Raw genomic sequence first — 26,298 nt, forward strand, 5'->3', positions numbered from 1 at the left:
GTATTCTCATGCTAGATTAAGTCAGTCTTACCACTCTATGTCAATATTGCTCACTGCTACATTATATCTCAGATTATATAAAATAATACACATATATGGATGGAGAAATAATACTGCTATACATGTAGTTTTAGGAGAAACCTCAAAATTAATTTTGAGTTTGAAACGACAGCCTCAGAATTATGGGAAAACACCACTGTAGAAATTTACCCTTCATGTTACAGTCTGTGTGGCTCAGATTGTGGGTAGCAGAGACATCCCCTTCTTTCCGTCTTGACATTTTACCCATTAATTCAGTATGCTCCTTCCTCATCATATCACTTACTTATTTCCGTATCACGCAAATCAGTTCCTTGAATCTTTGCTGCAAACTCCCAACTGCTTTGACGTTTCATGGCTGCACATCAAATGGATGGTGACATTTTATTTTCATGTGAATGGTGTCTTTCTGAGAGAGGATGAAGTGCTATCTGGAGCAACCTCTCTCTATATCAGCTGTAGGGAAAGGAGGCAGGAAGCTTTTAACAAAATGTCTAATTTTCAGATGTCTCAAACTGCACTAAACCCACCTTTGGAATACAAAGTGCAAAACATAGTGTGTAGCCAAACCTAATCCAAAGTCCTGGGTAATTTTTTCTTTACCCTCACCCCTCTTTGTTTTTGTGGGTCCATCTCTCTTCCTTCTCCACCTTTGTGTCTGTTGGTCTCATGCTTTGGCAGCGGTGAAACTCAGTTGTGTCCTTCAATCACCTGCCATTTATGCAGTGACATTATGCTGCTTCAGGAAGAGACCTCTCTTTCACACTTGAACGCCACTGTGTATCATTCAGTTTTTTCTATGTATTTTTGCCTGTTCTAATATTATTGTTTTCTCTAAAAATAACCCTTTCCTTTTATTTTTTTATTATTCACATAATGTTCCATTTTTTAAACTTTTCAATCTTTCTAGTTTTTCTGTCATAACCTAGTTCAGCTCCGTTGTGATGACCATGCAGAAGTGTGCCACAAAAACTAAGCAATAAAGGCCGAGTGTTAGTTTGTTAAATTTTCCCGAATTTCTGTGTTTCTCTTCTTCACTCCAGTGCTTTTGGGCCATGATTCATCAGCTGAACATGTCTTAAAGTGCATTGCTGCATAAGAACAAACTGAACCAGAAATAAAAATGCTTTGCTGAACCCAGGTCTGAGAGCTGATGGTACCCTTGAGGACAGCAGCCTTTCCTCATAAAAACATGCAGTACCTTTTTCAAGCAAAGGTTTCTCAGTATTTCAGAAATGTTGGGATGGAATTATACAGTTACTTGTGAAAAATACCTGTCTTTAAACATGTTATGTATAAATTTATAATCATAGAAAAATTTGTCAGAAGGGATGTCTGGAGGTCACTGGGTCCAACAACCAGTGTAGAGCAGTGCCAAATCTGAAATTTTGCTTTTGGAGGCCTTGTTCCACCTGAATTATGGAAATCTCAATGAATAAAGATTCTGTAGCCTCTCAGGGCAGCTTTTCCCAACGCTAAGTCATCACTTACTCGCTAAGAAAATATTTTTTTCCTTCTGTCCAACCATGATTTCCTTTGTAGTAATTTTGGTATGAGCCTCTATGAAAGTCCAGCTCCATCTTTTTAATAATCCTGCTCCAGCAGCAGTTGAATCACCATTTAGCCTTCTCTTCCCCAGGCTGAACAAACCCAGCAGTGTCAGCATCTCCTTGAAATCACTCTCCACCCACTTTGGAGGCCTGTCTCTGGTTTGCTATGTCTTTGTTGTGCTGGAAACCTACCATGGGACACAGAGAACCAGAAACTATTACATGAGTCAGTCACTGAGTAAAAAGTCAGTAACTGCAAAACACTGCATCTGGCTAAATAAAGTAAAATGCTGGTGAAGTTGTGCAAATATGAAGAAGAACAAGACAGAAATGCCCTCCATCCCTCAGTGTACAGCAAAGCAACAGAAGGGCACCAGGGAAATTCAAATTATGATACATTCTTGATGAAATATTAATAAAACCATAGTATGGTCTTAATTGCTATAATTTAACACCCTGTATGGTATAAATATTTTAGAAACATGGTAAAATGGAACATTAAGAAGGGGTCAAGGGATAATAATATACATTAATCTTGATTGGTAGAGATGTATACCTCATACTTAATTTATGTTTATACTACTGTTCTGTATTCATTTTTGAAGAGTAGTGGGTGAAATAAGCTATATGTATGTATAATTTATATTGACATGCATGTTACGTGTGCATGTGTAGGTTATTGTAGGTATTTATAAAGTAAAGGACTCTGACATGTGATATGTATATTTATGAAGGAATTTGAAAATGCTTTCTCAAGAGCATCCTCTCCTTTAGAAATCAGTCACGGATCCAGCAGTCTACAAAAGCAAGGGGGTCAGAAAATATGCAAACCACTTTCTCACAAAATTATTTCCTGAGGAAGTCATTATCTGTACTGCCCTTGTAATAGCCACCTTTTTTTTTTTTTTTTTTTTTTTCTCCATAGCAAATGGTTCTTTTAAGGCTGGTTTCCATATATTTCCTTCAAGGGGAAGCTCTGAGAACAAGCCTGTGCTCTGGCCGTGCTGGCAGGGACAGGGACACTGCAAGGCTGGCTCCATGCACAGCCTTGGGTGTCCTTTACAGCCTCACATGGTAGGAGAAAGTCTGCCTGCCGAATGGAGTAGTCAGAGAAGTCAGAAAACATTTCACCGAGCTTTTAACTCTCCTATAGATTTTCACCCTACAAGGAAGCTCTTGTGCTAATTTTTTTGCAGAAAATAGCATGCAGAAATTGCTTGAAATTGCTGGCACTCTAATAGCGACCTATGCCCATGTATGCATAAAGCGGATAGGCATTTCATTTACATTTATCGTAGATTGTATGCAGTAATGATTTCTGTGTGTTAAATTGCATAATCCATACAAGTCTGACAGTCTCATAAAGGCTGTGGGCCGATGTCCTCTTTGGAATGCATCAGTGCCAATGAAAGGGGTTACCGTATCCTTGACAGAGGTTACAGCCGCCCTGTATCTGCTGGTGGAACTGCTCCTGTCATCACTCCTGAACTGTGTCAGTCAAAATTTACCAGGTAATCTCGAAGAGTTTAAATAGCAGTTTGTTTTTTTTTTTTTGCTAGTGATGCCAAAATTTTGCCGGAAAAGGGATAAGGGGCTACTCAAAAGAGTGCATAGCTGGCATTTTGAGAGACAGTAAACTCTTTTACCAGCAGGGCTCCTCCTGATACACACAGTTAGTCTACAGTCTCACACTCTCTCAATTCATCCATCTTCTTTAGTTCTAATGTTTCTGAAGTTGCTTATGTTTTCTTTTTTAAAAAAAACAAAACCAAACCAAAACAGTGACACCAAAAACCAACGAAACAAACAAAAAAACAGCATGACAGAGATGCTTTTCTTTCTGAATGTAGGATTCTCCCACAAAGTGTACAGAAATTAGAGATACAGAACAGCATTTTGCCCAATATCTATAACCTCACCTGTAATCCTCTAGGAGTGAACTGGAACCACAGGGAGGGAGACAGCGTGTCCTGAAAAGTGTTTTCATAGCATTGTTAGAGAGAAGGTGCCCGCAGAAACTCATGGCAGTAAGTACTGGGTTAGGTCTACTGGAAAAGAAAGACCTCCCTGTCACACCAGTTACAGAAAGGAAAGCTTTGCCTTTGCTTCCAGCACTTCTGGGAGTGCTGATCAGAGTGCCCTTTCCTGACATTTCTCCTTATTTTAAGTCCTGCCAATAAGTCTCTTCTGCTCCTCTCAACAGTGAAACAGTGAAAGTACTGCAGTTTTCAAAGGATTTATAAGGCTTAGCTGATCACATCACTTCCTGTGCCAAAAAATATGAGAACGACCGTTGTGTGGATGAATGTTGCTTTGATATTTTGCTGTCTTATTGCCAATATCAATTCCTCGTTATCTGTACTCCTCTCTGCAGCCATTTACAGTCTCCAGTTGTGAGGTATATAGCAGCTTTTTTGCCCAGGAACCACCTTTTAGTTGTGTGTTTTCACAGTGCATTTCCCATGAGGATCCTGGCCATGCGAAGAATTTGTAGGTTATATAGTAGTAATAATAGTATTTTGAGTATGACTACAGCAGTCCTGGCTGCCTGAATGAAGGGTGGCTCAAGGGAAGAGGAAAAAAACATGTGGAAGCACTCATGGGGCTTGAATTTCTAGTAGCTAGTGACCAAGGTTTGAAGAAATGTCTTCAAAGACCAGCAACGGGGACTTTAACCTTTCCCTATAAATCTGTCCCCGGGATCTGCAATGTAGCTATTCTTTGCACACTTAGATCTTTCCTGTTAAAAGCTTCTTCTCATTCCCATCAAAAGTGCATACCTGCACACACATGCACATTGAAATGCTGGAAATGCATTTAGGAGCCAGTCATCTCCGTAGACAACCATTTACCCTCCTTATTTTGCACTTCACCTATCCAATGATAAACATAAAGCTTTTTTATGATATAAGTTTATATACTTTAAAAAATATTGGACCTATATTTCTGAACTATGAACAGGTTTCACTGAATCTTTCCACCTTTCTACCTTTAGAGGTAGAAAAGTTTTCATTAAGGCAGAATTATGAAAAATTATTGTGAGAAATGGTGGGCAAGTTAATATTTACTCTCACCTGAAAGCTTTAATGTGACTCCTGTTACTAGTGGCATCCTTGGTAATAAATACTTTCATTTTATTCTGAGGGAACAGCAAATAGATTTTGCTAGTGAATGACCTTGTGCATTAGCTGCTTTTTTCATGATTTAGTGAGACAGTCAATTGAAATATTGCTAATGTTTTCCCAACTCAGTCTTGTTACATTTCTGTCACGACGATGACATTAAGTGTAGTTGTAGATGAATAACAAATAGCATGGCTTGTAGTTGTGTTTTGGATCATTAAAGAAATGAACCTACAGGGTACTGTTTTATTAACTGAGGAAATGACTGAAAAAAAATGACAGTCCTTGAATGTGTATTTATTGAAAATAACAACAGTTTGGCATGCTGAGAATTAGTGGTAGTGCCTGTTAATTTTTTCATATACCAGTGCAAACACACTACAGTGTCCATCCAGAGATTTTGACAGATTTCAAATAAGAATAATTCATACATTTCAGGCTGTTTATATGAGAATACTCAAAGTGGTGCAAGCAGGAAAATGCTATAATAGTACAACATAGCAAAGATGAAGATTAATAATTAGAGGCTAATCTGTGTATTTTTAAACCTTATATATTACAGTGTCAAAGAGGTTCAGTGTACTTTCCAGGGAGACCCTCAGGAGGACTGGAACACTTCTTTAAAAGAGCGACTGTTACTGGTTTTCTTTTCCTGAGCCCTTTGGTGTGTTTTATGTTAAAAAAATAGAACTTATAGAAAAAGTAGCTGGCAGGCTCCTGGAGAGCTGGTCTAAGTCCTTTCCCTTGCCCCAGTAACACATCATCACACAATGTCAGTTAAATTCTAGGTTACTGGTTTTCCTGAATTTCTACAAAGATACAACTGTAAGTGGCAACTTCTGGATCACTTCACTGGTTCTTCCTGCTTATAAACTACCCCAGTTAATATGTTAGAAAAGTGAGAACAGGGGAGAAAACTGTATTTTAAATGCTACTATTCCTGGACACTAGGTAGGTCAATATTTTGTTCCCATTAGATGGAGATGGCCATGGAATCTTGTAATTTTTCTACATTTTCTAAAGTGTTAAAAGGACAAGGAATGGATCTTACATAAAAGTTTATGCTTTTAAGGAGGACAGGTGATTCTTATTTAAAAATAACAAAATTTAAAAACGAGGTGCGATGGATATCCTGAGGAATTGAAATCGAAGGAGAGAATATTCAAACAAAAGCAAAAAGCAGATACAAAATTCTAGAATATGTAGATACCGTTGAAAAGCTGAGTAACTGGTATTATCTGTTTGATTTTTTGATGTTATTTTCCTCACAAGAAAATTAAAGCAGTCTGTTGAATTCTTGACTATAAATCAGAAAGGCAGAAAAACTGTTTTTTCGTAAAGCTGTTCCCAAGACCTGTCTATTTAAAAGGAAAGAAACTGTGGCCTTAAATTCATTCTATGAAGTGTTGCTTTCCACAGCATTGTGAAGGTGAGGAGACAAAAATTTCCCTGCACTAAGGCCGACTGAGAGAGATGCAGATGGTCCTTTTTACTCACCCTTCCCCTGGGACCACGCATCTTGCCTCCTGATTTGTAAATGTTACAACTGAACATATGATGGTGAACTTTAATGTTAAGCTAACTGGGACTTTTAAAAGAACAATTAAAAGTTGATCTAGAAGTTAGCAATCAGTCCAGAAAGAAGCTTGCTGGTAATGGCACTGGTAGTTGTGCCACTTTGGTGTCCTTGAACATATTCTGCTCCAGCTTCAGCTCAACGTACAGCAGGTTGCTTTATCTGAATTTTCTATACAGAGCTGAATTTTGTCAAAGAATATTTATGTGAATAAATTTTGATGTGAAAGGTAGAATGACACTTCTCTTTTTTTCATTTTCTGCTAACACTGGCTGAATTGGTATACCTTTAGCTATAAATAATGGATAAGTATTTTAAATATGCAAGCAAATAGTTACATGTGCATGTGCTATACTCTATCAAGTAATGTGCAGCATTGAGTTGTCACTGTTAAAATGGCCAATAGTTTTAAAAATTGTCCCCATTAAGAATTCTGTATTTATAAAACATACATGGTTATTTTTGTCATTAGATTCAAAACTCTTATATGGATAGACATCAACTTCCTTATTCTATTTAGAAGAATATTTTTGATAATGTGTTTCTGAAGGTCTGCAAGAAACATTTAGAATAGGTTTTTCATTTCTACAGTTCTAATTCATATAAACTGGTTTTGCTCATAATTGAAGAGGAGAACTATCATGTTGACAGCACACCTTGAAAATTCCAATTTGTATCCATGGCTTTGTCTGTAGGACTGTTTTACTGCTGAAGTATTTTGGAGCTTGTGTATGTGTGTTTCTTACAAGGGTTTGCATGTGGGAAAAAAAAAAGAAGAAGGATTGGTTGACCTGGTTGACCCAACAGGCCTTTTAAGGCCTGTATTTATATGTGATTAATAAATTATACCTATCTCAGCATGGGATAAGTCAGTCTCTGGTGATACTTATTTATTTCTCTTGAAAAGTGAGGGAACCTTGACTGATTTCTTAGTTGAGACAGCAAAGTTAGTAGAGATGGATCCCATCATTAACATAAAAGCTTCAGAGAAATAAAAAATATGTGATTTCATATATCCCAAACTCCTTTGCTACAATTAAAATATCACATTTTACAATAGCAGTGCACTCATTTTAAAGGACAGTTAAGAGAAAACATACAAATCAGCAGCTGTTTATTAAATAAGTGAAAATAAATCAATGTAAGCAGTCAGGCAGAAAGAATGTGTTTAGAATACTACCTAATCTATGCAAATAGACAGCTACGTGAGGTCCTGATGTATCAAGTCTTTGCTGGTCTATCTTTGAAGAATAATCTGACCATGGGACATTAGGACATGGGAGGTAGATAGTTCAGAGAGGGGAAAGTGATGTCGCTTTAGTGAACAAGTTTAAAAAAATAGGCAGCTCTTGCCAGCTGCTTCTGTATGGGCCGCTTTTCTCTTTTGGAAGTGTGCAGTGCTGCTGTTTGCCTGAGAAATTGATTTGGTGTGTATTTATCAAACAAAGACAACAGAGATGGAAAATACTTTGTTTGTGTGCATGTAGGTTTGGCTGCTTCGTACCAAAAACTGTGCGAATGCACAGGTGCACTGGGGGTGGTGAGCATGGCCTGAATTTCCATCTCCTGGTTTTGTTGACTAGAGCAGGTTGTAAAGGGATCCGTGCCCTCAAAATTGCTGGAGATGCAAACAATATTTCAAATTACTCCAGGCAGCAAGGTACTGCATCTGAACAGATTGAAAGCTGTAATGTTGATATCAGAAATTAAATTAATACACGTGAGATTGAAACAATATCTAATTAAAGTAATTTGAAAAATGACTTGAAAATTGAATCTGACATAATATTTAGCAGGCTGTTGCTAGTACACCTATGTGGCTTTGACTTTTCTGCAACCGTTTCCATTCTGGCCCTGGCTGCTAGTTAACTAGAAATTACACATGAAGCCACTATCTCACACCATCAACCAGTAAAGACTGGAAAACAAAATACCTTTTTCCTGCATCCTCTGTACTTTCCCTTCACTAACTGAATTGTAGAATTCATTAAAGGGACCCTTCTTCTCCTTTTGCCTGGCCACTCGAGTTAGTCATTTTTCTTTCAAACTAGAGCATTTTGAATGTTCCTGTTGTGGTTTTGATGTATTTCCTTGCATCCTGATGCCTCTCCTGCCCAAGGAGAGGAGTTGCAGAGTCACAGGCTGCAGCCTCTGGAAGAAGCGCCCAGTGCTGGGGCTCCACATGCCACTCTGTAGACTTACACCAAAGTCAGGGAGATTTTATCTAATATTCTAGAAAGTCTATTCTTCTGGACATGGTCATACCTCAGTATCTAATTGAAAGCTCATTAAGGCACTGTTCGATTATTTTCAACAAAGGAAAGTGGATGAGATGAGAGCAACCTATGTAACATTGGGTGTTGTGTAGGGAAAGACTTGGAGGGTTATGCACTGACTGCGTGGATTTCCTCTGTCCCATTCCCATTTAGTGGTGCAAATGCCTCAGCAGTTTCTAGAGGTGCATCGACTGTGCAAAGACAAGTTTATTCTGGGACTGTGTTTTCTCAACAGGGAGAGAGCCAAAATATTATGGAAATCCATTTTCATTGGATTGCCAGGGACCAGGTTTTAAGTATGTGCTATGTATATGTGTGTCACAGTGCATGGGTCGGCCAAACATAAAGGTAGTCTCTCTCTGGTTCATGCTATAAAGTAGCTTTCCTTATAATCTGGGGGTTCATTGTAAAGGAGGAGAAAGCAACGATAGCTTGATGTAAATAAATGCAACATCTGCTTGTCTTAGATTCAGGAAATTTGTTAAAAAATTAAAAGCTGTAATAAACACTTATCATTTATCTGGATTTCCCTTCCTCATTTTCCCTTTCCGTTCCTCAAAGAGGGGAAAATACATGAAATTCTTCTCAATGTGGGTCTATGAGAGGAGCTCTGCAACAAGCAGATGAGAAGAGGACAGTTGTTGTAGTATTCATCTGACAGCCTACAGTAAATCTGAATTAATTGCCCTCCATCACTTTATTGACTGGAGGTGCAGCCAATATAGTTAGTGAGTCTAGGGCACGAATTGGCTCATTCTAAAATAGGCATGTAATAGAGGTCAGGGGAATCATATGTCTGTAAGTAGTTCTTTTTTTCTGCATTTAATTAAGCACAGCACACCATCAAAGTCAGACTCACAGCAGCAAAATACAGTTTCCTTGTGAATGACACTATCTTCCCACAAATGCTTTTCATATTTAAGGATTATTTATTCTCTGGAGTAGGTGAATTCTGCAACAGCACAGGAGACAGACCGAGGAAACCTCCCACAGAAACCCTTCCGCCGTCCCGCTCATGCCGGGGTGCGCTTCAACAAGGTTGTGCTTGACCTTTGTAACCACTCATTTTTTCAGGGCTTCCTTCTTCCAGAAATGCTATAATGAGACTGGAGGTCTGCTTGAAGCCCTGTAAAACTCACTTCTCCTGCTAACTGATGGACTCTAAGGTTGAACCTGCCAACTACAAAACTAGGCACTCAGATTCCTGGCTGTGCCACTGACAGATAACTTTGCTAAAGCAAATAAATGTTAGCCCTCAGAAAACACATCAGACCTCTCTCAGGTTAGTGAAGACTATGAACAGTGACAATTCCTACCCTTAAACACTCAGTAACACCCTCATCGTGCTCTCTAATAGAGCAAAGCCATTAAGTTGTCCCCATTGTAATTTAGATCACAGAAGAGACTTCCACAGATTCTTTCAGGTTAAAATAACTGATATACAGAGAGCAGGTAAAATTATTCCACTGTAGCTACGTGCTTAATTATATGGAATACTGCATAAATTGTCAAGTGCAAAGAATTATTCTGATAAATTAAAATACTAATTAAATAGGCTATTGCAGAATTTTGAGAACATAGGGCTGCGCTTCTTCAGGTAATTTGCATATCCTTCATCTAGTGAATTTAATTTAAAGGCCTCCTTTTTTGTGTGTTTGCAAGCCCTTTTTGTTTCAGTGGAAGATTAAAAAAAGGATTTATGTGTTGCTAACTGGGTTGGGTGGATTTTTTGGGTGGTTTTTTTTTTTTTGAATAGCCGTTTTTATTATGCATCTTTGCTGATGAATTTGTCAGTTCTCCATTAGTATTTCAGGACTTTAAACTATGACCATAAAAAATCAACTTTGATGGAATGTGTAATACACTATGTTACCCAGAATTATCATTTCCATTTCATAAAATTTGTAACAGAAACATCATCTGCTGTAAATTTGTACTGGAATAAAGCTAGTATGTAGTACACTAAAATGCTTTTAAAAAATTCAGGCCAGTTTTCAAGGGATTAGTAGCTTGTTCTTAATATCTAAATTTATTTTGCCACCATTTCTTCCTCATCTATCTACAGGCTATCAACTATGTTTTATTGTCTTAAATTCTCAATTATAGTCATGCATAGAAAAAGTTAAGTAGTTATATTCCCTGATCAGCAGCTTCAAGCAGCTACTTGATATGTGGTTGGTGCTTCAGCACCGCTGTTTTTGAATTTCTTGACCTTCCTGAACTGCTTGTGAAGTTCAAGGTTAACTAAAATATGCTTCTGTACACACCTGGAGTGAACATACTGGAGACTGTCTGCTGTGTCTCTCTCCGCAACATGACAGTGCCTGAGCTTGACCATTTTCAGCTTATGATTTAATCAATAACACATCGTGCCTTCATGCCCCCTAATTTTGGCAGAGTTTATCATGGCTGTCAGAGCTGTCGGGTTTTTTTAGCCAATATCAAGACAGAAACGGGGGCTGTTAAGTAAACTTTTAAAATGTTCTTTAATATCAAAACTTCAATAATTAGAGTCTCTAGGAAACCTATAAAAAGGAGGTCAAATATATAATGGTAATGATAAAATTCAGCAGTTCAGGAGACATAATATTTTCTTTTAACTGTTCGTGTGGTAGGAAATTTCACACTGGCATTTAAGCCTTACTGTTTACTTGTACCTATTTATTTTGCAGGTACTCTGTTGTGCAGTTTTCTTTGTCCTGAGCTACCAAAGAACCTTTAGTTAGACTACTTGGTTTCTTTGAAGGAACTTTCTGTGGAACTCTGTGTTTTTATAAATCTTCTAAATTTTTGCATTTGGTAGAAATCTGCCTTTAGTGTGTATGCTGCACGTGAGGCGGTCAGTGTGGTAGCATGGCACACCTTTGGAATGAAATGACATGTCCAAAAGGAGAATGTTGCTACATGACATGGCAGGTCATCAGCCAGCAGTAACGCAACATAGCCTAGAGTCCATCTCAAGACTGAAAGTCAAGCTTGTTGGCAAAGATTTACTTATTTTTTAAAAAAATTCATACTGCATAACATACACAACACAGTGAAAATGTAGCCTCAAATTGCATGGTCCAGGTAACTGTCCTTCTCATGTGGTTCTTGTGACTCGGGATGGAATATATATGTTTGTGAATGTATAAAGCATGGCATAAGTCTTAAGCATGTGAGTATTGTATGCAGGTTTTGGGATAACATCCAGTAAAATATGCATTTAAGCTTTCTCAGCTTGGGACTCCATGTTCCCATCTGCTTAACAGCTAGTGTAAGAGAAAGAAGCAAAAATAAAGCTGTACAAGTCTGAAAGGTGGGCAGAGCTTTCCTCTCCATTTAAATCATGGGCAGTAGTAACCCTTTGCTGAAGACAGTCAGAAAAGTTTCTCTGTGTTAGGATTGCTTGAGTTTTCACTCTTGAGTGAAAACTCTTACCAAAATCTTTCCACATTTTGGATATACAAGGTGAGATTGAGCCCTAATGATGCGACTCACCTCTGAAATAAATGTGAGTCATTTGTGTTGGACAAACTAAATTAAGTATCAGTTCACAATAGTATTGCTTTTGAGAATTGTCTGCTGAAATCTGAACTGTATCGAAAATGTTTCAAGTATTAACAATTAAAGAGTATTTTTCACAAGTGAAAGAAAGACATACTAAGTCCTTTCAGTATTTTAATGTAAATTTAGAGTGTAAAATATCTTCTAGCACACTTGTCCTTTGTGGTAGGAATGTTTCCTTTAGGCAACTTAAATCAAGAATCTGAGTCTGTCTAAATTGTGTCCTTAATCAAAGGAAAGAGATAGGTGCCTGCAGATGTGTGTAAGATATGTGGGATGACTCATCCTATTAAATGTCTGTCCCTTTCCAGTGACTGCAGAGACAACCTAGATGACTCACTTGGATTACACAGTCAATAACTAGATGGCTAAAGGGAGGAGATTTAACAAGGCTCCAAGGCTTCATTTCTACTCATAAGTAAACAAAACCAGGTGCATGGGTTTTGGCCATAAGTTCAACTGACACAGTTTGCATCTGTAAGGTTAAAGTCTTCCCATCCAAAATGGGATGACCTTACCTATACCCCCAGCTGGGAATAATCTCATCCTTGTGCTGTCCCCAGAACTATGGTTGGACATTGTGTTGTGAGAATACTAGTGGGCAGAGGCCAAAAGCATGTGAAGACCATAGTAATGATTTAAAAGTATGGGCAATGGTAAGACAGTGCTGAAGTTCATGACCTGGGCATGTTTGGGTTCCAAGTGTAGATGTAGTCTTAGTGATTACTACCTCTATTTTGTATTTAGCTGTTTTATGCTGGATTACTTCATTTTTGTTTTGAATGCTTTTACTCACATAGAAGCGTGAGCCAGCAATGTGCCCTTGTGGCCAAGAAGGCCAATAGTATCCTGGGGTGCATTAGGAAGAGTGTGACCAGCAGGTCAAGGGAGGTTCTCCTGCCCCTGTACTGCCCTGATGAGGCCACATCTGGAGTTCTGTGTCCAGTTCTGGGCCTTCCTAGTTCAAGAGAGACAAGGAACTACTGGAGAGAGTCCAGCGGAGAGTTACAAAGATTAATAGGGGACTGGGCCATCTTACTACGAGGAAAGGCTGAAAGAGTTGAGTCTGTTTTGCCTAAAGAAGAGAAGGCTGAGAGGGCATCTTAGCAGTGCTTATAAATACCTTAAGGGTGGGTTTCCAACCACATGATAAGGGGCAATGGGCATAAACTGAAGCATAGGACATTCTGTCTAAACATGACGAGAAACTTCTTTACTTTGAGTGTGACAGAGCCCTGGAACAGGCTGCCCAGAGAGGTTGTGGAGTCTCCTTCTCTGGAGACATTCAAACCCACCTGGACACCTTCCTGTGTGATCTGCTCTGGTGACCCTGCTTTAGCAGGTGGGTTGGACTGGATGATCTCCAGAGATCACTTCCAACCCCAATTATTCTGTGATTATGTGATAAATGGGAAAAAACTAAATTTCAGAAAAGAAAACATTGTGCATTGCACCCTGGTGTTGTGAAATAACCAATTTACCTTACCTGCTCGGTAGGAGTCTGTGTTTGTTGTGGAATGTCCCATGGTGACAGTGCGGTGTAATGGTGAGGTGCCGCTCTGCTCTTCGCTGCAAGGAAGTCAGTTGGAAGTTTCCACTGAAGAGAACTCTCCAAACATGTTGTGTACATGTGTTAAATGTGTGTGATACTATGTGTACAAGGGAACTACAATTAGTTTGGCTTTCTTTTTCACATAAGAATGAACAATAAATGGCATACATTTGCATTCAAAAAACTGACTAGCAGTTGCTAGCAGGGAAAGGTATTCCACAGACACTGTAGTTAGGAACTGTGATGAATTTATTGGTGGAGGAAAGAAGTTTAGTTGTATTGTAAATGCTGCAAAATCATGCATATTCTAGGTTTACTGTAACTCTTTCAATCTCAATTTTCCTTACAGCCATAAACAAAGTGAAGCTTGAAAAAACAACTGGACTGAAAATTCTGCAGACTGGTGTGGGGGAGGTAAGTGGCTTGAGGGCATGTTACACTCTCAAAATCATTTTAATTGTTGGCTTTTTTTTTAAGAAATCCTGGAGCTCACGAACGTTTGTGAGCTACCAGTCTGATGGTGCTAAGGGCCTTTTTATGATACAGTTGCATCTGTCAAAATACAATCTGCTGCACAAATACCACTGTATCCCACAGAGAAAAAAAATACCATGCTTATGAGAAAAGTGCAGCCAGCTTTAAGAAAGGCAGTTTTTTGCTTTGTTGTATCACAGGAACAAAATCCCCCAAAATGAGCACAGCAACTGAAGTCATTCTGTTATTGCCCTTGATTTTGATGGAGTGCTATCTCATCTAGATCAATGAAAGTTTAAATTTGGGGTAAAGAGTCTTCAGATGTTAGGGAGAATCTGACAGTGAATGACTTGCTTATTTTGGATGTAGCTTGAAACATAAATAAAACATGTGTCTGTTATTATGGTGATATCACTAAGCAAAAACTCCACTAAGCAGTTCATCATTTATTAATAAAGATGATGCTATCTGCTAAGAACCTTGTATGAACTACAGTTGATTGCTAATTCTTGTGCTAATTTTGTGTACACAGTTATCTTTTTTTTTTTCCTTTTCATTTAAGTAATTTTGCTAGTGGTGAATGCTCACAGGGCTAGACAAATGCATTTTTCTTGTGATTACATTATTCTCAGTATTAAGAATAATGAATTGCAAACTTGTAATATACTGAAGGAATTTACTTTTTTTTCTTTTTTTTTTACTGATTTTCATTTCTTATATTTCTAACTTTTATCAGTTTAAGCCTAAGAACTTAACTTGCCAGGATTTCTGAGGTTTTTTGTTTAACTTTATTCACATACTTAAAAGACTCGGTCCTGAAGAGGTACCAACACTGAGACCTGCTAAGATGTTTACGGACATAGCTTTAAGAATTAGAACATGGAAACAAGCATAGGTGAAATAATCAGAAAATGAAAGCCAGCATCTTAATCAGCTTAACTGGAGTCAGCTTAACTGGAGCTGATTTAACTAGTTGAGGTTCTCAAGGGTGCATAACCTCGAGAGCTGGGAAGCGTGTCCTGGAGCGGGGCTGTGCACCTCAGGCTGTGTCCTCACCTCACGCCAGAGTGAAGCTTGAATATGTGCTGTCTGCAAGCCCTGGGCTCTGCTGCATAACAGAAGAACCAGGACTGTGGCACACACCGTGGAAGCCACATTCAGTAAAATTTTACCCAACAGGACTCCTTGTGCTGATGAGATCCCTCCATGTATTTTGTCTGATTCCAGTCGTTGAATGGATTCCAGTTGGCTTCAAAGTCAGCTGGAAAATGAAAACCCACTTCACTTTGGTTGCTTACTGTTAAATGAATTGTTATCTTGTGTGTGGCCAATGGAGAAGGAAAGCACTTCTGGATATTCAAAATGCAAGTGGTTGTCACCTGCTAAATGCATCATTAATCCACATCGTGATAATAGGGTTTTGTAACCTTGGCAGTCTAAGGATGTACTGGAGATACAGCCTCAAGGACTTCCTAACTTTTTCTGAGACCAGCTAATAAAACTGGAAAAAGTGGACAAGTTCTTAGGCTAGAGAACTCCCCAGTCTGGTTCTTGTGCTCTGTTTAGTAAAAGTCATTGCAGAACTCATCCCCCATATATTTATACTATCATACCTTTTTTAAAAAAAATGGTGATACTACTTGGATTAGTTAAGACTTTGACAGAAGTTTGTGCATTGCATTCTGCCAAATATGTATTTTTAGAAGGCAAAAAGTGGAAACAAATTAACCAAAGGGAAGCAGACATTTTGGCTTAAATACATGTTACACCTGAGATATGGTGATCAGCAGTGAAAGAACCAAGTTGTTTGGAGCAGTGTAGGTGATGGAAGAACATTTATTCAGGGGCTTATGTATTTTGTTGGATGGGAATTCTCCCAGCTGTGTACATTCCCCTTTCTATGTCCTATCAGATATTATTGTGTACATAATGAATATATTTCTGCAGTCTCACATGAAAAATACTGGAGTGCTGTAACCAAGCTGTTTCTTTGTTGATAGGGTATCAGATTCAGGCTATTTCAGGTTAAATCTGACTACATTAATCTCATTTTGCAGTTTGTTTTTGAATCACCCTGGTGTTTCACAGTGTTAAAATAGTAGAAAGTACATATTTTAACATGATGAAGGAGCCTTTTGTTGAATAAGGATTTATTTTTCTTCACACCATATGAATGGAATGATATGTAACGGTAACTGTACATTAAAGTCAAGTTGCTCAAATCAAAAGTACTTAGAAAAAACTCTTTAGTTTCAGAATGACAAACAGCCTTTTATTTGGACAGTAGGTCAGATTCATGGCAAAGTCAATGGCTATATAATCTTCACTTGTAGGACTGTAAAATAAAAAGGATTGATTTTGCATGGCAAGTTTCATATCTGAAGTAGTTCAAGAGAAATATAGTTGAGATACTTACGGTGAATGGAGTAGCTGTACAAACAAATGCAGGAACTGTTCTAAGCTCAGCAATAATTCGTGTGTTGCTCTGAACAGTGGAATCGGTTTCAGGTGTTGATCTGTGATAACAGGATTTGTGCCTAAGTAATAAATGTGTAGACACCAATGACTAACCAGGCCTTGGTGCCATAGAAGGAAACTGTCTCCTTCTCTGCGGAGAGGATAAATGCTTCTCAGAGCTCCTCAATCTCTTGCTTTCCCTCTCTATCTCAAGAAAAGCATTTCAAAAGCAACAACAGATTATAAAATTCACACCAAGCTTACTGAGCCGTTCAGTAAAGTCTGGGGAGGGCTGATGAACTGCTTTTATGTCACTGCATAAACATGTGCTCTGTAGTCATTAACAACACAGGTCTGGAGTCTACCACAGCTGCAATACAGTTCATCATTTTTATGCCATGTAGAAGATTTCCAGAGCTTCAGTGAGGTTTCTGGAGAGAGCTGAGGTTAGCTGCATTGTGCCAGTATAGGGTAGGCTCTGCTTTAGCAGGATTAAAGATGCATTCCTAAGCTGCAACATCAGAAGCTGCTCATGTGTCAGGATCTTGACTTAAAAGTTCTACACGTTCCATGGGGAGGTTTGGATGATATAGTGCAAAGCATTCTCTGGACTGTGGGTAAGCAGAGCTTCGTTAGGCCATTGTGGAACAGACCCTTACTGGTACTTCCACAGCATATCCATCTCACCATCTAACATTTGCTGGCAGAATATTCAATGGTCCGGTGATCCAGAGAGGTGCATTGGAATTTGATATGCTTTGTATCAGTCTTAATTATTTTGGCACCTATCCTGTTTGTAAGAAGGCTGTTATACCAGCAAACCAGGAATCATTCCACTGTAGAGAAAACCAGTTCTGACACTGAAATCCTGAGGATGCATGCACTGCTGTAGTACTGACTGCCTTTGGATGTTTATTTTCTGTTTGGAGTATTCCAGCACCTATAACAGCTCTAAAATTCCTATACAGTAGCCCTCCAAGATTTGAGTCATTGTCATGCATTATGTTTGTGCCACACAAATTCATCACGTTGTCTTGGTTATTCAGATACAGTGAAGCTGCTGTTGTCTTTGAGGTATTTTCTTTTGATCTCCCACACATGAAATAAATCTCTGAAGTCCTAAGGTCATCCTCAGAAGTCCAAGAACCTCCTATAATTGAGTGTGTGTGAGGCTGTGAATGTAAGTGTTGTGTTATCTATATGCATATTTGCATAACACCGAGGCATAGTACCGATAAAAAACCCAAAGAGCTAAACAGCATTTAAGCAGGACCTGTAACTCCATTCCCCTATCTCCCAACTTGGTGTGGACCATTGCATGTTTCAGAAACAAGAGCTGAACTTGTTGCTCTGCATGGCTGAGCACTCGTGCGAGATCTTGGGGACAGCATTTGGGGTCACATGGAGGAAAAGCCCCCTTAGCAGCCGCACAGCTCCACCTGACTCCTGCTGCCTTCAGGATTTAGCGGGATCAGGAGCCCCAGTCCCACGCCAACATTAGTCTCATGGACTTGTACCCAGGAGCTGCTCTCTAACACAAAGACCTCAGTAGGCACCATGAAGCATGGCCTCGCACAGAGGTCACTGCTTGACCTGGGATTCCTCACATAAGCACTTTAGAGTAATTATAAAATTGCAGTATTTTTCTGTTCAATTCCATGCTGGGCTTGGCTATAACCAGGGTTTGTCTGGTTCAAGTCCAGCTCCAGTTTAAGAAGATTTCAAATAATGGTTCAAATGCAGTTACTGTGGCATGGAAAAATAACTGTTTATGCAGCTTTTGGCTGAAATTTGTTTGCAACAACAGTTTCAAAATAACAGGTCAGGCTTAAGAAAGTGTAATGATTCAAATCATGTTTTGTAGGCTAAGGGCCTGTGATTTGAAATATAAATTATCTGAGCCAAGGCCTGAAACAAACCAAGGGAATGGCACTGTTTCTCTCTTGAGCTGGCAAAACAGCACCCACTCTGGAATACATTATTTTAAATTAACTCTTTCTGTTTCTCAGTAGGGGAAAATACACTCATCACTGGAACTGTCACTTTTTTTCATAGGATTTGGATCATGGTTCTCATATGGCAGACATAAGAATTAGCATATTTTTCTAAACTAAATGTGAATCACCCAAAATATATGTGAAATGAACACTTTTCTGTACCTCTAGATGTTCTAAAATGGAACAGTTATATTTTGACAGGTTTCAGGACATTCTCATTTAGAGATATTTTGATAGATGTAGATTATGTTGATGTTTCATGAATTGATGTTACTACAATAAAGGAAAGAAATCAGTGTTTAAAAATTCTATTGAATCTAGAGGACATTATAAGATAGACTTTTCAGTGATGTATAAGTCTCTTTGAGGCAGGAGTCAGATTTCTAACTTATTATCTTCCTTAATGTTGCCAAATTTTGTCATTAATGTCTGTGCATCCAGATTAGACCCAGAATGATATTGGAAATCCATACAAAATTGGACTGAGTGCAAAACGTGACAAATCATTTGCTGTTGTTGAAGAATAAAGTGTCAGCTTCATTCTGATATGCTCTGATTACTAGGGAGAATGCTAAGGGTTGGGGTTTGCTTGTAACGACCAAATTAGCCTGGGATCTACTCCAGCTGCCTTTCTTACAGTGACAGCCTGGCAATCAGTAAATGCCTCTGATTTAAAGCAGGTATTGCACCCAGAGGTACACTGGGATAAAAAGGGATGCTGTATCCAAGATTACTCAGCTAAAGTAGCTCTGATACTCATCCCTCTCTTACCAGAGCTAATTATGCTGGAGCTGAGCACAGGTGCATATGAGGGAATACGCCTCTGCATCATAGCGTAAGCATCCTTAGACCACGGGACACCAGGGGAGGGATTTTTCTGCGAGCCTGCTTTCAACATCTTTTCATGCCAAAGCTGTGGCTTAAGAGATCAACAAATCCATTTTTTCCTGTTATGTGAGATCTGGGACTGGAGATCGTGAAGACGGCTCTCGCTGTTGGCTTTTGCCAAGCGCTCTGCCTGTGCTGATTAACAGCTGAGTGGAGATTTCCAGGAGGACAGTGTTTTGGAGCAGCATACATTGCTATGAGCAAGGCGTGTGTCAGGACACAGATGGGCTCTTTGCTTTAAGGCATGTAACTTTAAGGCTATATATATATATATATACACACATATATACATGCAAATAAGAAAAATAATAATTAAATTTAAAACTTTAAGGAGTACAATCCTAGAAATATTCTTGGTGAAAGCACAGTGAGGAAGATTTACTTTATCCCACGCACAAATATTAGATTCTAAAGCTGTGTAACCCTTAAAAATTCATAGATTACATTTTACGTAGAATGCTACTAGTAATATTCTACTTTTATGGAGTTTTACTGACAGTGACTAATACCTCACTGTTACAATTTTGTGAGAATACATGTATAGTAAAGTGATGCTAATCAGAAGTTAGTCATATGATAGCTTTTAGAAGTAATGCTTCAAGAGCTTTAAGGAATAAAGCTAAACAGAACATTAAATTTCTCCAAAGAGAATGATGAAGCTCTATGGCTCATTTGTTTAAGATCTTGTATGTTTTTGCAAAATGCATTTTAGCTAATATTTAGAGATAATGTTAATGCTATTTATTAACTATTCATTATGGTACATAGCCCACTAGAGGGCTGCTTTTCAAATAAATTGCTTCCAGAGTGTTAATAAATGGCAAAATAAAAACAAAAAATATGCAGCATGAATATGTATATTATTTTACCACGTTATTTTGTCATATACCTTCTGCGACTGCATGTTATATACAGAAAATACTAAAACAATACAAATAATAGCCCCAACTGTGCAAACATTCAGAATATGCTCAGCTTTAAGTATATAGTTAGAGTTCCCTTTTAAGCTACTGATAAGTTCAGAGTTAAAGAGATGCCTTGGTGCTACTGGGACTGTCTTCTGTCACGTATCACACCATCTCTGGTTGTGGAGGGGCAAAGTTCCAATGTTTATCCCCTGTATTTGATTTGAATATTGCATAGCAGAGGTATTTTGACATCTGAATGACAGGTCACAGCTTCAGTCTGGAAATCAGGTGTCAGTAGTAATTTCTTTTCTTGTGCTCTGATTGTGACAACGCCCTCCACCTTTACAAATTTGTAAAGAACACGACAAGAAAATGAGATTATAATGTTAAGAAAAATACAACAAATCTGATTTTCAGCGACAACTATCAGTGTATATTGATTTATGTTTTCCTCCTGAAACAGTATAAAAAGCACAAGTATCGAGGTGTCATGTTGGTTCATGAATTCCTTTACAGTAGCACTGTGTGATTTAAAGGAGCAGAAGTGCCAAGTGATGTGGCAGTTGCCATGGCAACTGCAGCAATTCAATTTTTATTCAGTATCATGTAAAATGAAAAAAGATACGGTTTGCTTTGTGGCTTCAGGAACTTATGCATCCTACCAGTGTTGTTCCTTTTTTGTCTTTTGTAGCATTGTTCCATTAAAAAAGTAGCATATGTTTGTTTTAAGGATTTGTCGTGGTTTTAGGCTGTGTCATGCCACTGTTTTTAAAGCAGAGCTTCCCTTACAAACCATTATAGATGTGTAGAGAAAAGAGATTTAGATACTAGCAATGACTATGTAAAGCAAACTGTAGGGTAATTCTGCTTAAAAATCAATGTTGTTATCTACCCTATGATTTGGTAGCCTGTGTTGGATATATTCATAAAGAAGATACGTAGGATCTTTACATAGGAGATATCTTACTGATTGATGAAATTCTGCACCCTCCCTTTACCAGCGGACAGTTCATTATGACTCAAAGGGGAACAAAATCTTCAGTGTTGTGTGGGTTGGCTAGGGAAGCTGCAGATGAACATTCACTTCTGTTTAACTGTCTGAAATTTGAGTGATAGAGCTGGTCAGAAATTTTGAGGAGGGAGATTCTTCCACCTCCAGAGGCAAGAGCTTGATCCTGGCAGGAACACATGGATTTCAAGCAATCTTGAACACAGACTTATAATAATTCAGAAGAGGTATAAATCCTAGTCCCTCAGCCCCTTTCCCAGCAGTTCCTGGGCAGCTAATGGACAAGTCCACATGGAAAGCCACCCACCAGAACCTCTGCTCTTGTTCTGTAGGCACAGGAGAGTGTCTTGGACTAAGACTAAAGTTGTGAGGCACCCACACTTTCCATACGAATCCCTGGCATCAGGGGCCTTACAGCTACATCAGTGTTAGTAAAATAAACAAGACCAGGACACAGAGCCTTTCATGGTTTCGTATTTGTCCATATTGTTGAATTGTTGGCATGGTCACTCACATTACGTCTTATGCCAACTAATACACTTCTAGGCTGTTTTTCTGCTAAGCCTAAGCAAGATCCAGGCCTGGAACCATTTATGGCAGCTTCAGTGTGGTCTGGGCGTTAAGACACAAACATTGAGGAGATAACTGATCCTTTATAGCTAAATACTGCAGCTCCAGCAAAATATCCATTTCAGTGGGGAATTATAGGTGTTTATTTACTGCGTGCCAAGAATTGGATAGGGCATGAGCACAGCACTTCAGCATACACAAAACCAGCTCCTGGGTCGCTACGACTGCTTTTAGCACTATGGGTAGATTCATCATAGAGCAATATTTCAATGTGAGCCGAGGATACCGAGTATCACAAGCCGTGACAACAAAAAGGGACGCGATTCTATGCCACAGAAAAATGACCCACTCTGTTAATGGCCAAGGAGCACTATGCACTTTGCTCTTGAACAGGGATGTCATTTTGCAAACTATTTATGTCTCTGGCTCTTTACCTTTAGCAGGTAGAGTAATGACTTAATTTTACAGACATCAGTGCTGGTTTTATGGTACAGATTTTGTTTGATTGTTAAACTGATAATTTACAGATCTTTACTAAGTGAATGCAAACAAATTCTGGTCCTCAAAGCTCTGCTAATGCACAATGTTTGAATTTTAATTTCCAGTCCATCTTAGATTACGGTGATGAAAAACAATATTTAATCCCTCGTTAACACATGAATACGCGGAAACTGTCATTTCCCACCAAACAATAATGGGATTATCTCAAGAACTGTCAGTTTATGTGAAAACATTATGTTGCCCAAATTTTCATAAAAATTAGCAGTGGGTAATATTCAAGATCAGAGCAATGGAAAGAGGGAAATCTGCATTCATGGTAATAAATATTCATATTTGTCTGCTCAGGAGATGAAAATCTAATCAAGGGGCTATTGATGCGCTGGCTTCTTTTTTTTTTTTTTTTTTTTTTTTTTTTTTTAAACCAAGATGTTTCATCTAAATTGGGTTTGATATGGAAATTAGTCTCACTCCAAGTCCTCCAGGCCATGAGCATGCTGGGATAACACTGGAGGTGTCCGGTACATCAGATGTTGCTGCTGGCATCTGCTTCTATAGACAGCAAACACAATAAAATAAAATAAAATAAAATAAAATAAAATAAAAAATTGATAACATCTCAAGGGTCAGCCTCCCAGTGGCTTAGGGCGTTGGGTTTTCTTTTCCCCCCTAAACATTTTAATTTTATCCCAGTTAAATCCTCAGTAGTGCGGTGTTAAAATTGTCGGCATTTTTTGCTTTTGTTGACAATTACCATAAATCAGAAGACACTCTGCATGAAGCTTAATGAAATATGTATGATCTAAAAATGGGAAGAAGATAAGTGCAGTATGTTGCTGTAGGGTTTTGTGTGTGTATCTATGTATCTGTGCGTGCATATGCGCAACCTGAAGAGCTAACTTCTATTTCATGTGCTGTGCACTGAATGGAAGAATCAGGAAGTTACCATCTGGAGAACAAAATAGATTCTTTACAAGAAAAATATATAACACATGAATAAAATGTATCACATTTTATCCAAAAAGTGAGAGCAGTGTGTTTTCCATATCAGTTAATATGTTCAATTAATATACTTGTCTGTTAAAATATTCTTGATACTGATTTTGCCTACACTAATACAAAAATCTGGTCCTCTTGCATTGCCTCCAAAAGTAGCATTTGCCTTGACATACTTTTTTTTTTCCTAATATTCTAATTATTGAACTCAGTAGTTATACATAATTTCTTATCCTTGCTTGTACTTCCTGTGGGTTTTATGATCTCTTCCTTAATTAGATGTATCTTGAAGGTTCTGATCTTACAAATAACCACATATATATTTATCTGAGCACAGCCTTTCTTGGGAGAGAACCTATCAGCGCTGTGAGTGCTGCTGGACACTAGATAGTATCATCTGGCTACTGGTGGCTGTCTGCACACAAGCAATGGGCAACTCAGTCCTTTTAAAACTCAGAATACCATCAGTCATTTTATTTAATTCCTGGAGAAACTGTCCTACAAAGGTATCTTTTTTAGATTTGGAACTGGACAAATGTCGTATCAGCAGCATTCAGCTATATTGCCTGTAGCAGGAGAGAAAGATAAGCAGAGACTGTTCTGAAAGAAAGGATATTCTTCCTGACCAAGAAAAGAGAATAGCTAGAATACAAATATTGCTTGTTGAGGAGGTTGCATTCTTTCATTATCAAATCTATACCAAAAGAAATATGGAGATATGGCTTGTACTATTTCAGAATTCCAGTAATTTGTGCAATAAATCATTGAGAAGCAAGTATAAGCAGCCTGCAGAGTGTAGTGTGCATGTATTGGCAGACCTGATATCTTTTACTGTACAATCTGTGCTGGCATCTTTGTCCAAAATGTTTTTCAGAGACCTTATCTCCCTAGTCAACGTCTTTGCCAAGCTTAAAAAAAGAAAAAGAAAAAGCATGTGGTATATATAGCAGATGGGTGTTCATCAACATATAGGTGTCTGGCACACAGGTGCCCGATAATGTAAGGTAGTTAGATATTTTCTGGGAAATCCCATTATTTGTTCCTAAATGAAAGAGTTGCCTATTCTTCTAGTGCTACCTGCAGTGCAAGATGTACACCTGAGAGTTTAATGGCCCCTCTTAACTGTTACCCATTTGACCAGAGTGATGCTTTGACCAGAGCTGCCTTTCTTCTCTTTGCTTTTCCCCGAGACACTAAATTGACTCTGTGAAGTTCATGATGTTCTGCAGCAGAACAGCAGCAGTCTGCGCTGACGTTAGGCAGCACTACTTGATCCAAGTTCTTTATTCACTTCATCTTCGTACATGTTTTGCTATTAATTTTATTGTAAATAATAACTGTTTCATCATGGAGAGAACTGGGAATTCTTCATATGTAGCAAGTAACTTTGTCTAAAACGTTTGAATTTTTAAGGAAAAAAGATCAAACCAGTTACAGTAGCTTCTACTGAAATGCTGATTTGAGTTTGTCTCAAGTAGAAACATCATTATGATGATAATGATCTATTGATTAGAGAAGCATTAAGCCCCAGTATATTTCAAGGTAGTATATGGAGAAAAGCAGTGCAGTGCTACTTGTAAGCAATATATCCAATACTTTGTAAGTACTCACACTGCTAAACTCCGCAAACTATTTTAGATGCATAAGGTACTTTGTATTAAATAATGACTTTGGGTTCTTGCCATAGGTAAAGAAGAGGTTCTAGGTGCTTCACAGCCCTTGGCTGTGGTCCAGGGTCCCACTTCCAGTCACCTTCTTTCAGGGGGGCTGCTAGTACACACTGACTATCAAAGCAGCACAGTCAGCCTCAAGATGTGCACCCTGATTTTCCCCACAAAATTACCATGTAAACTTGGTACGGTTCTATGTGCTGCAGAGCCTTTCGATATCGTGGAGCATTCGTGGTTTCCCATTTAGATGAAATAATGTATTTTCTTAGTTTTTCATGTAAGAAGCACAGTAACAGAGACCCAGAATAGGGTGGAGGTGTAGGTCCTTGTGCAGAAGCTGGGAGACCCTGATTTTATGTGCCGATCTTCTGTGCGGGCTAAACCTCATCAGCTACATGGGGTAGTAGCCTCCCAGGATTGTTTCGTTTTATGTAAATATTTTAATGTTTCAGACATTTCATGAGAACATGGAACAGTAGGTATTCAACTTAGCTCCTGGTTCATACCAAGATCCTTGTTATGAGTCAAGTGGGTGAAGGCTTGGACATTTCCCAGAGGAGGACTCTGACACTAAACCGTAGATGGTGGTAAAGCTTTCTGTCACCTGAACTTTAACTAAAAAGCATGTCTTTGACATGGAAAAAGTCCCTATTCAAAGTTTCCCTAAAACTTGTGTGGATCTATGAAAAAAATTCATTCTGTAGTGAATTGATATTACTTTGCATAAATCATTTAATTGTAAAAAGGCTGAGTAGTTTTAATTAACAGGGGCATTACCGTAATGCTTTCTAGACAGGATTGGGATCTCACTGGGTACCTGCCCACACACAGAGTGATAGGAAAACTGTGCCTTTGAGTGATTACAGTTAATCACTCAAAAAGACAAGATTAGAAAAGAAAGGGAATAAAACTTATCATTTTTCTTATTTTATAAATAAGGATCTGAGTCATAAAGATATTAATGAAATTGTCCACACTTGAAAACAAGCCTCTGAGAAATTTGGGACGGGACCCAAAGCCCAATCCAGTGCCTGAACCAGATGTTCACCTTTCCTGTCCATTAGTATGCAATTCCAGGAGCATCAGGATGAAAGCTTATCTTCAGACTTGACTTAACAAAATGTTTTAATAATCCTAGCTATGAAATGCTAGGAGCTGATCTTGGATTTT

General features: G+C 38.5%; 1 protein-coding gene across 1 annotated transcript in view; it reads left to right on the forward strand.

Moving 5' to 3' along the window:
• The window catches only part of PTPRN2 (protein tyrosine phosphatase receptor type N2), a gene marked incomplete at both ends in the record, with an annotated part of 645,993 nt that overhangs the window by 395,509 nt on the left and 224,186 nt on the right, over positions 1-26,298 (forward strand). Inside the window, one exon of the mRNA XM_082045523.1 lies at positions 14,011-14,075. Within this exon, the coding sequence (XP_081901649.1) occupies positions 14,011-14,075 (65 nt within the window). The remainder of the gene's footprint in view (positions 1-14,010; positions 14,076-26,298) is intronic.

This window comes from Streptopelia decaocto (genome assembly GCF_964273445.1).
Source record: "Streptopelia decaocto genome assembly, chromosome: 2".
Lineage (NCBI taxonomy): Eukaryota > Metazoa > Chordata > Aves > Columbiformes > Columbidae > Streptopelia > Streptopelia decaocto.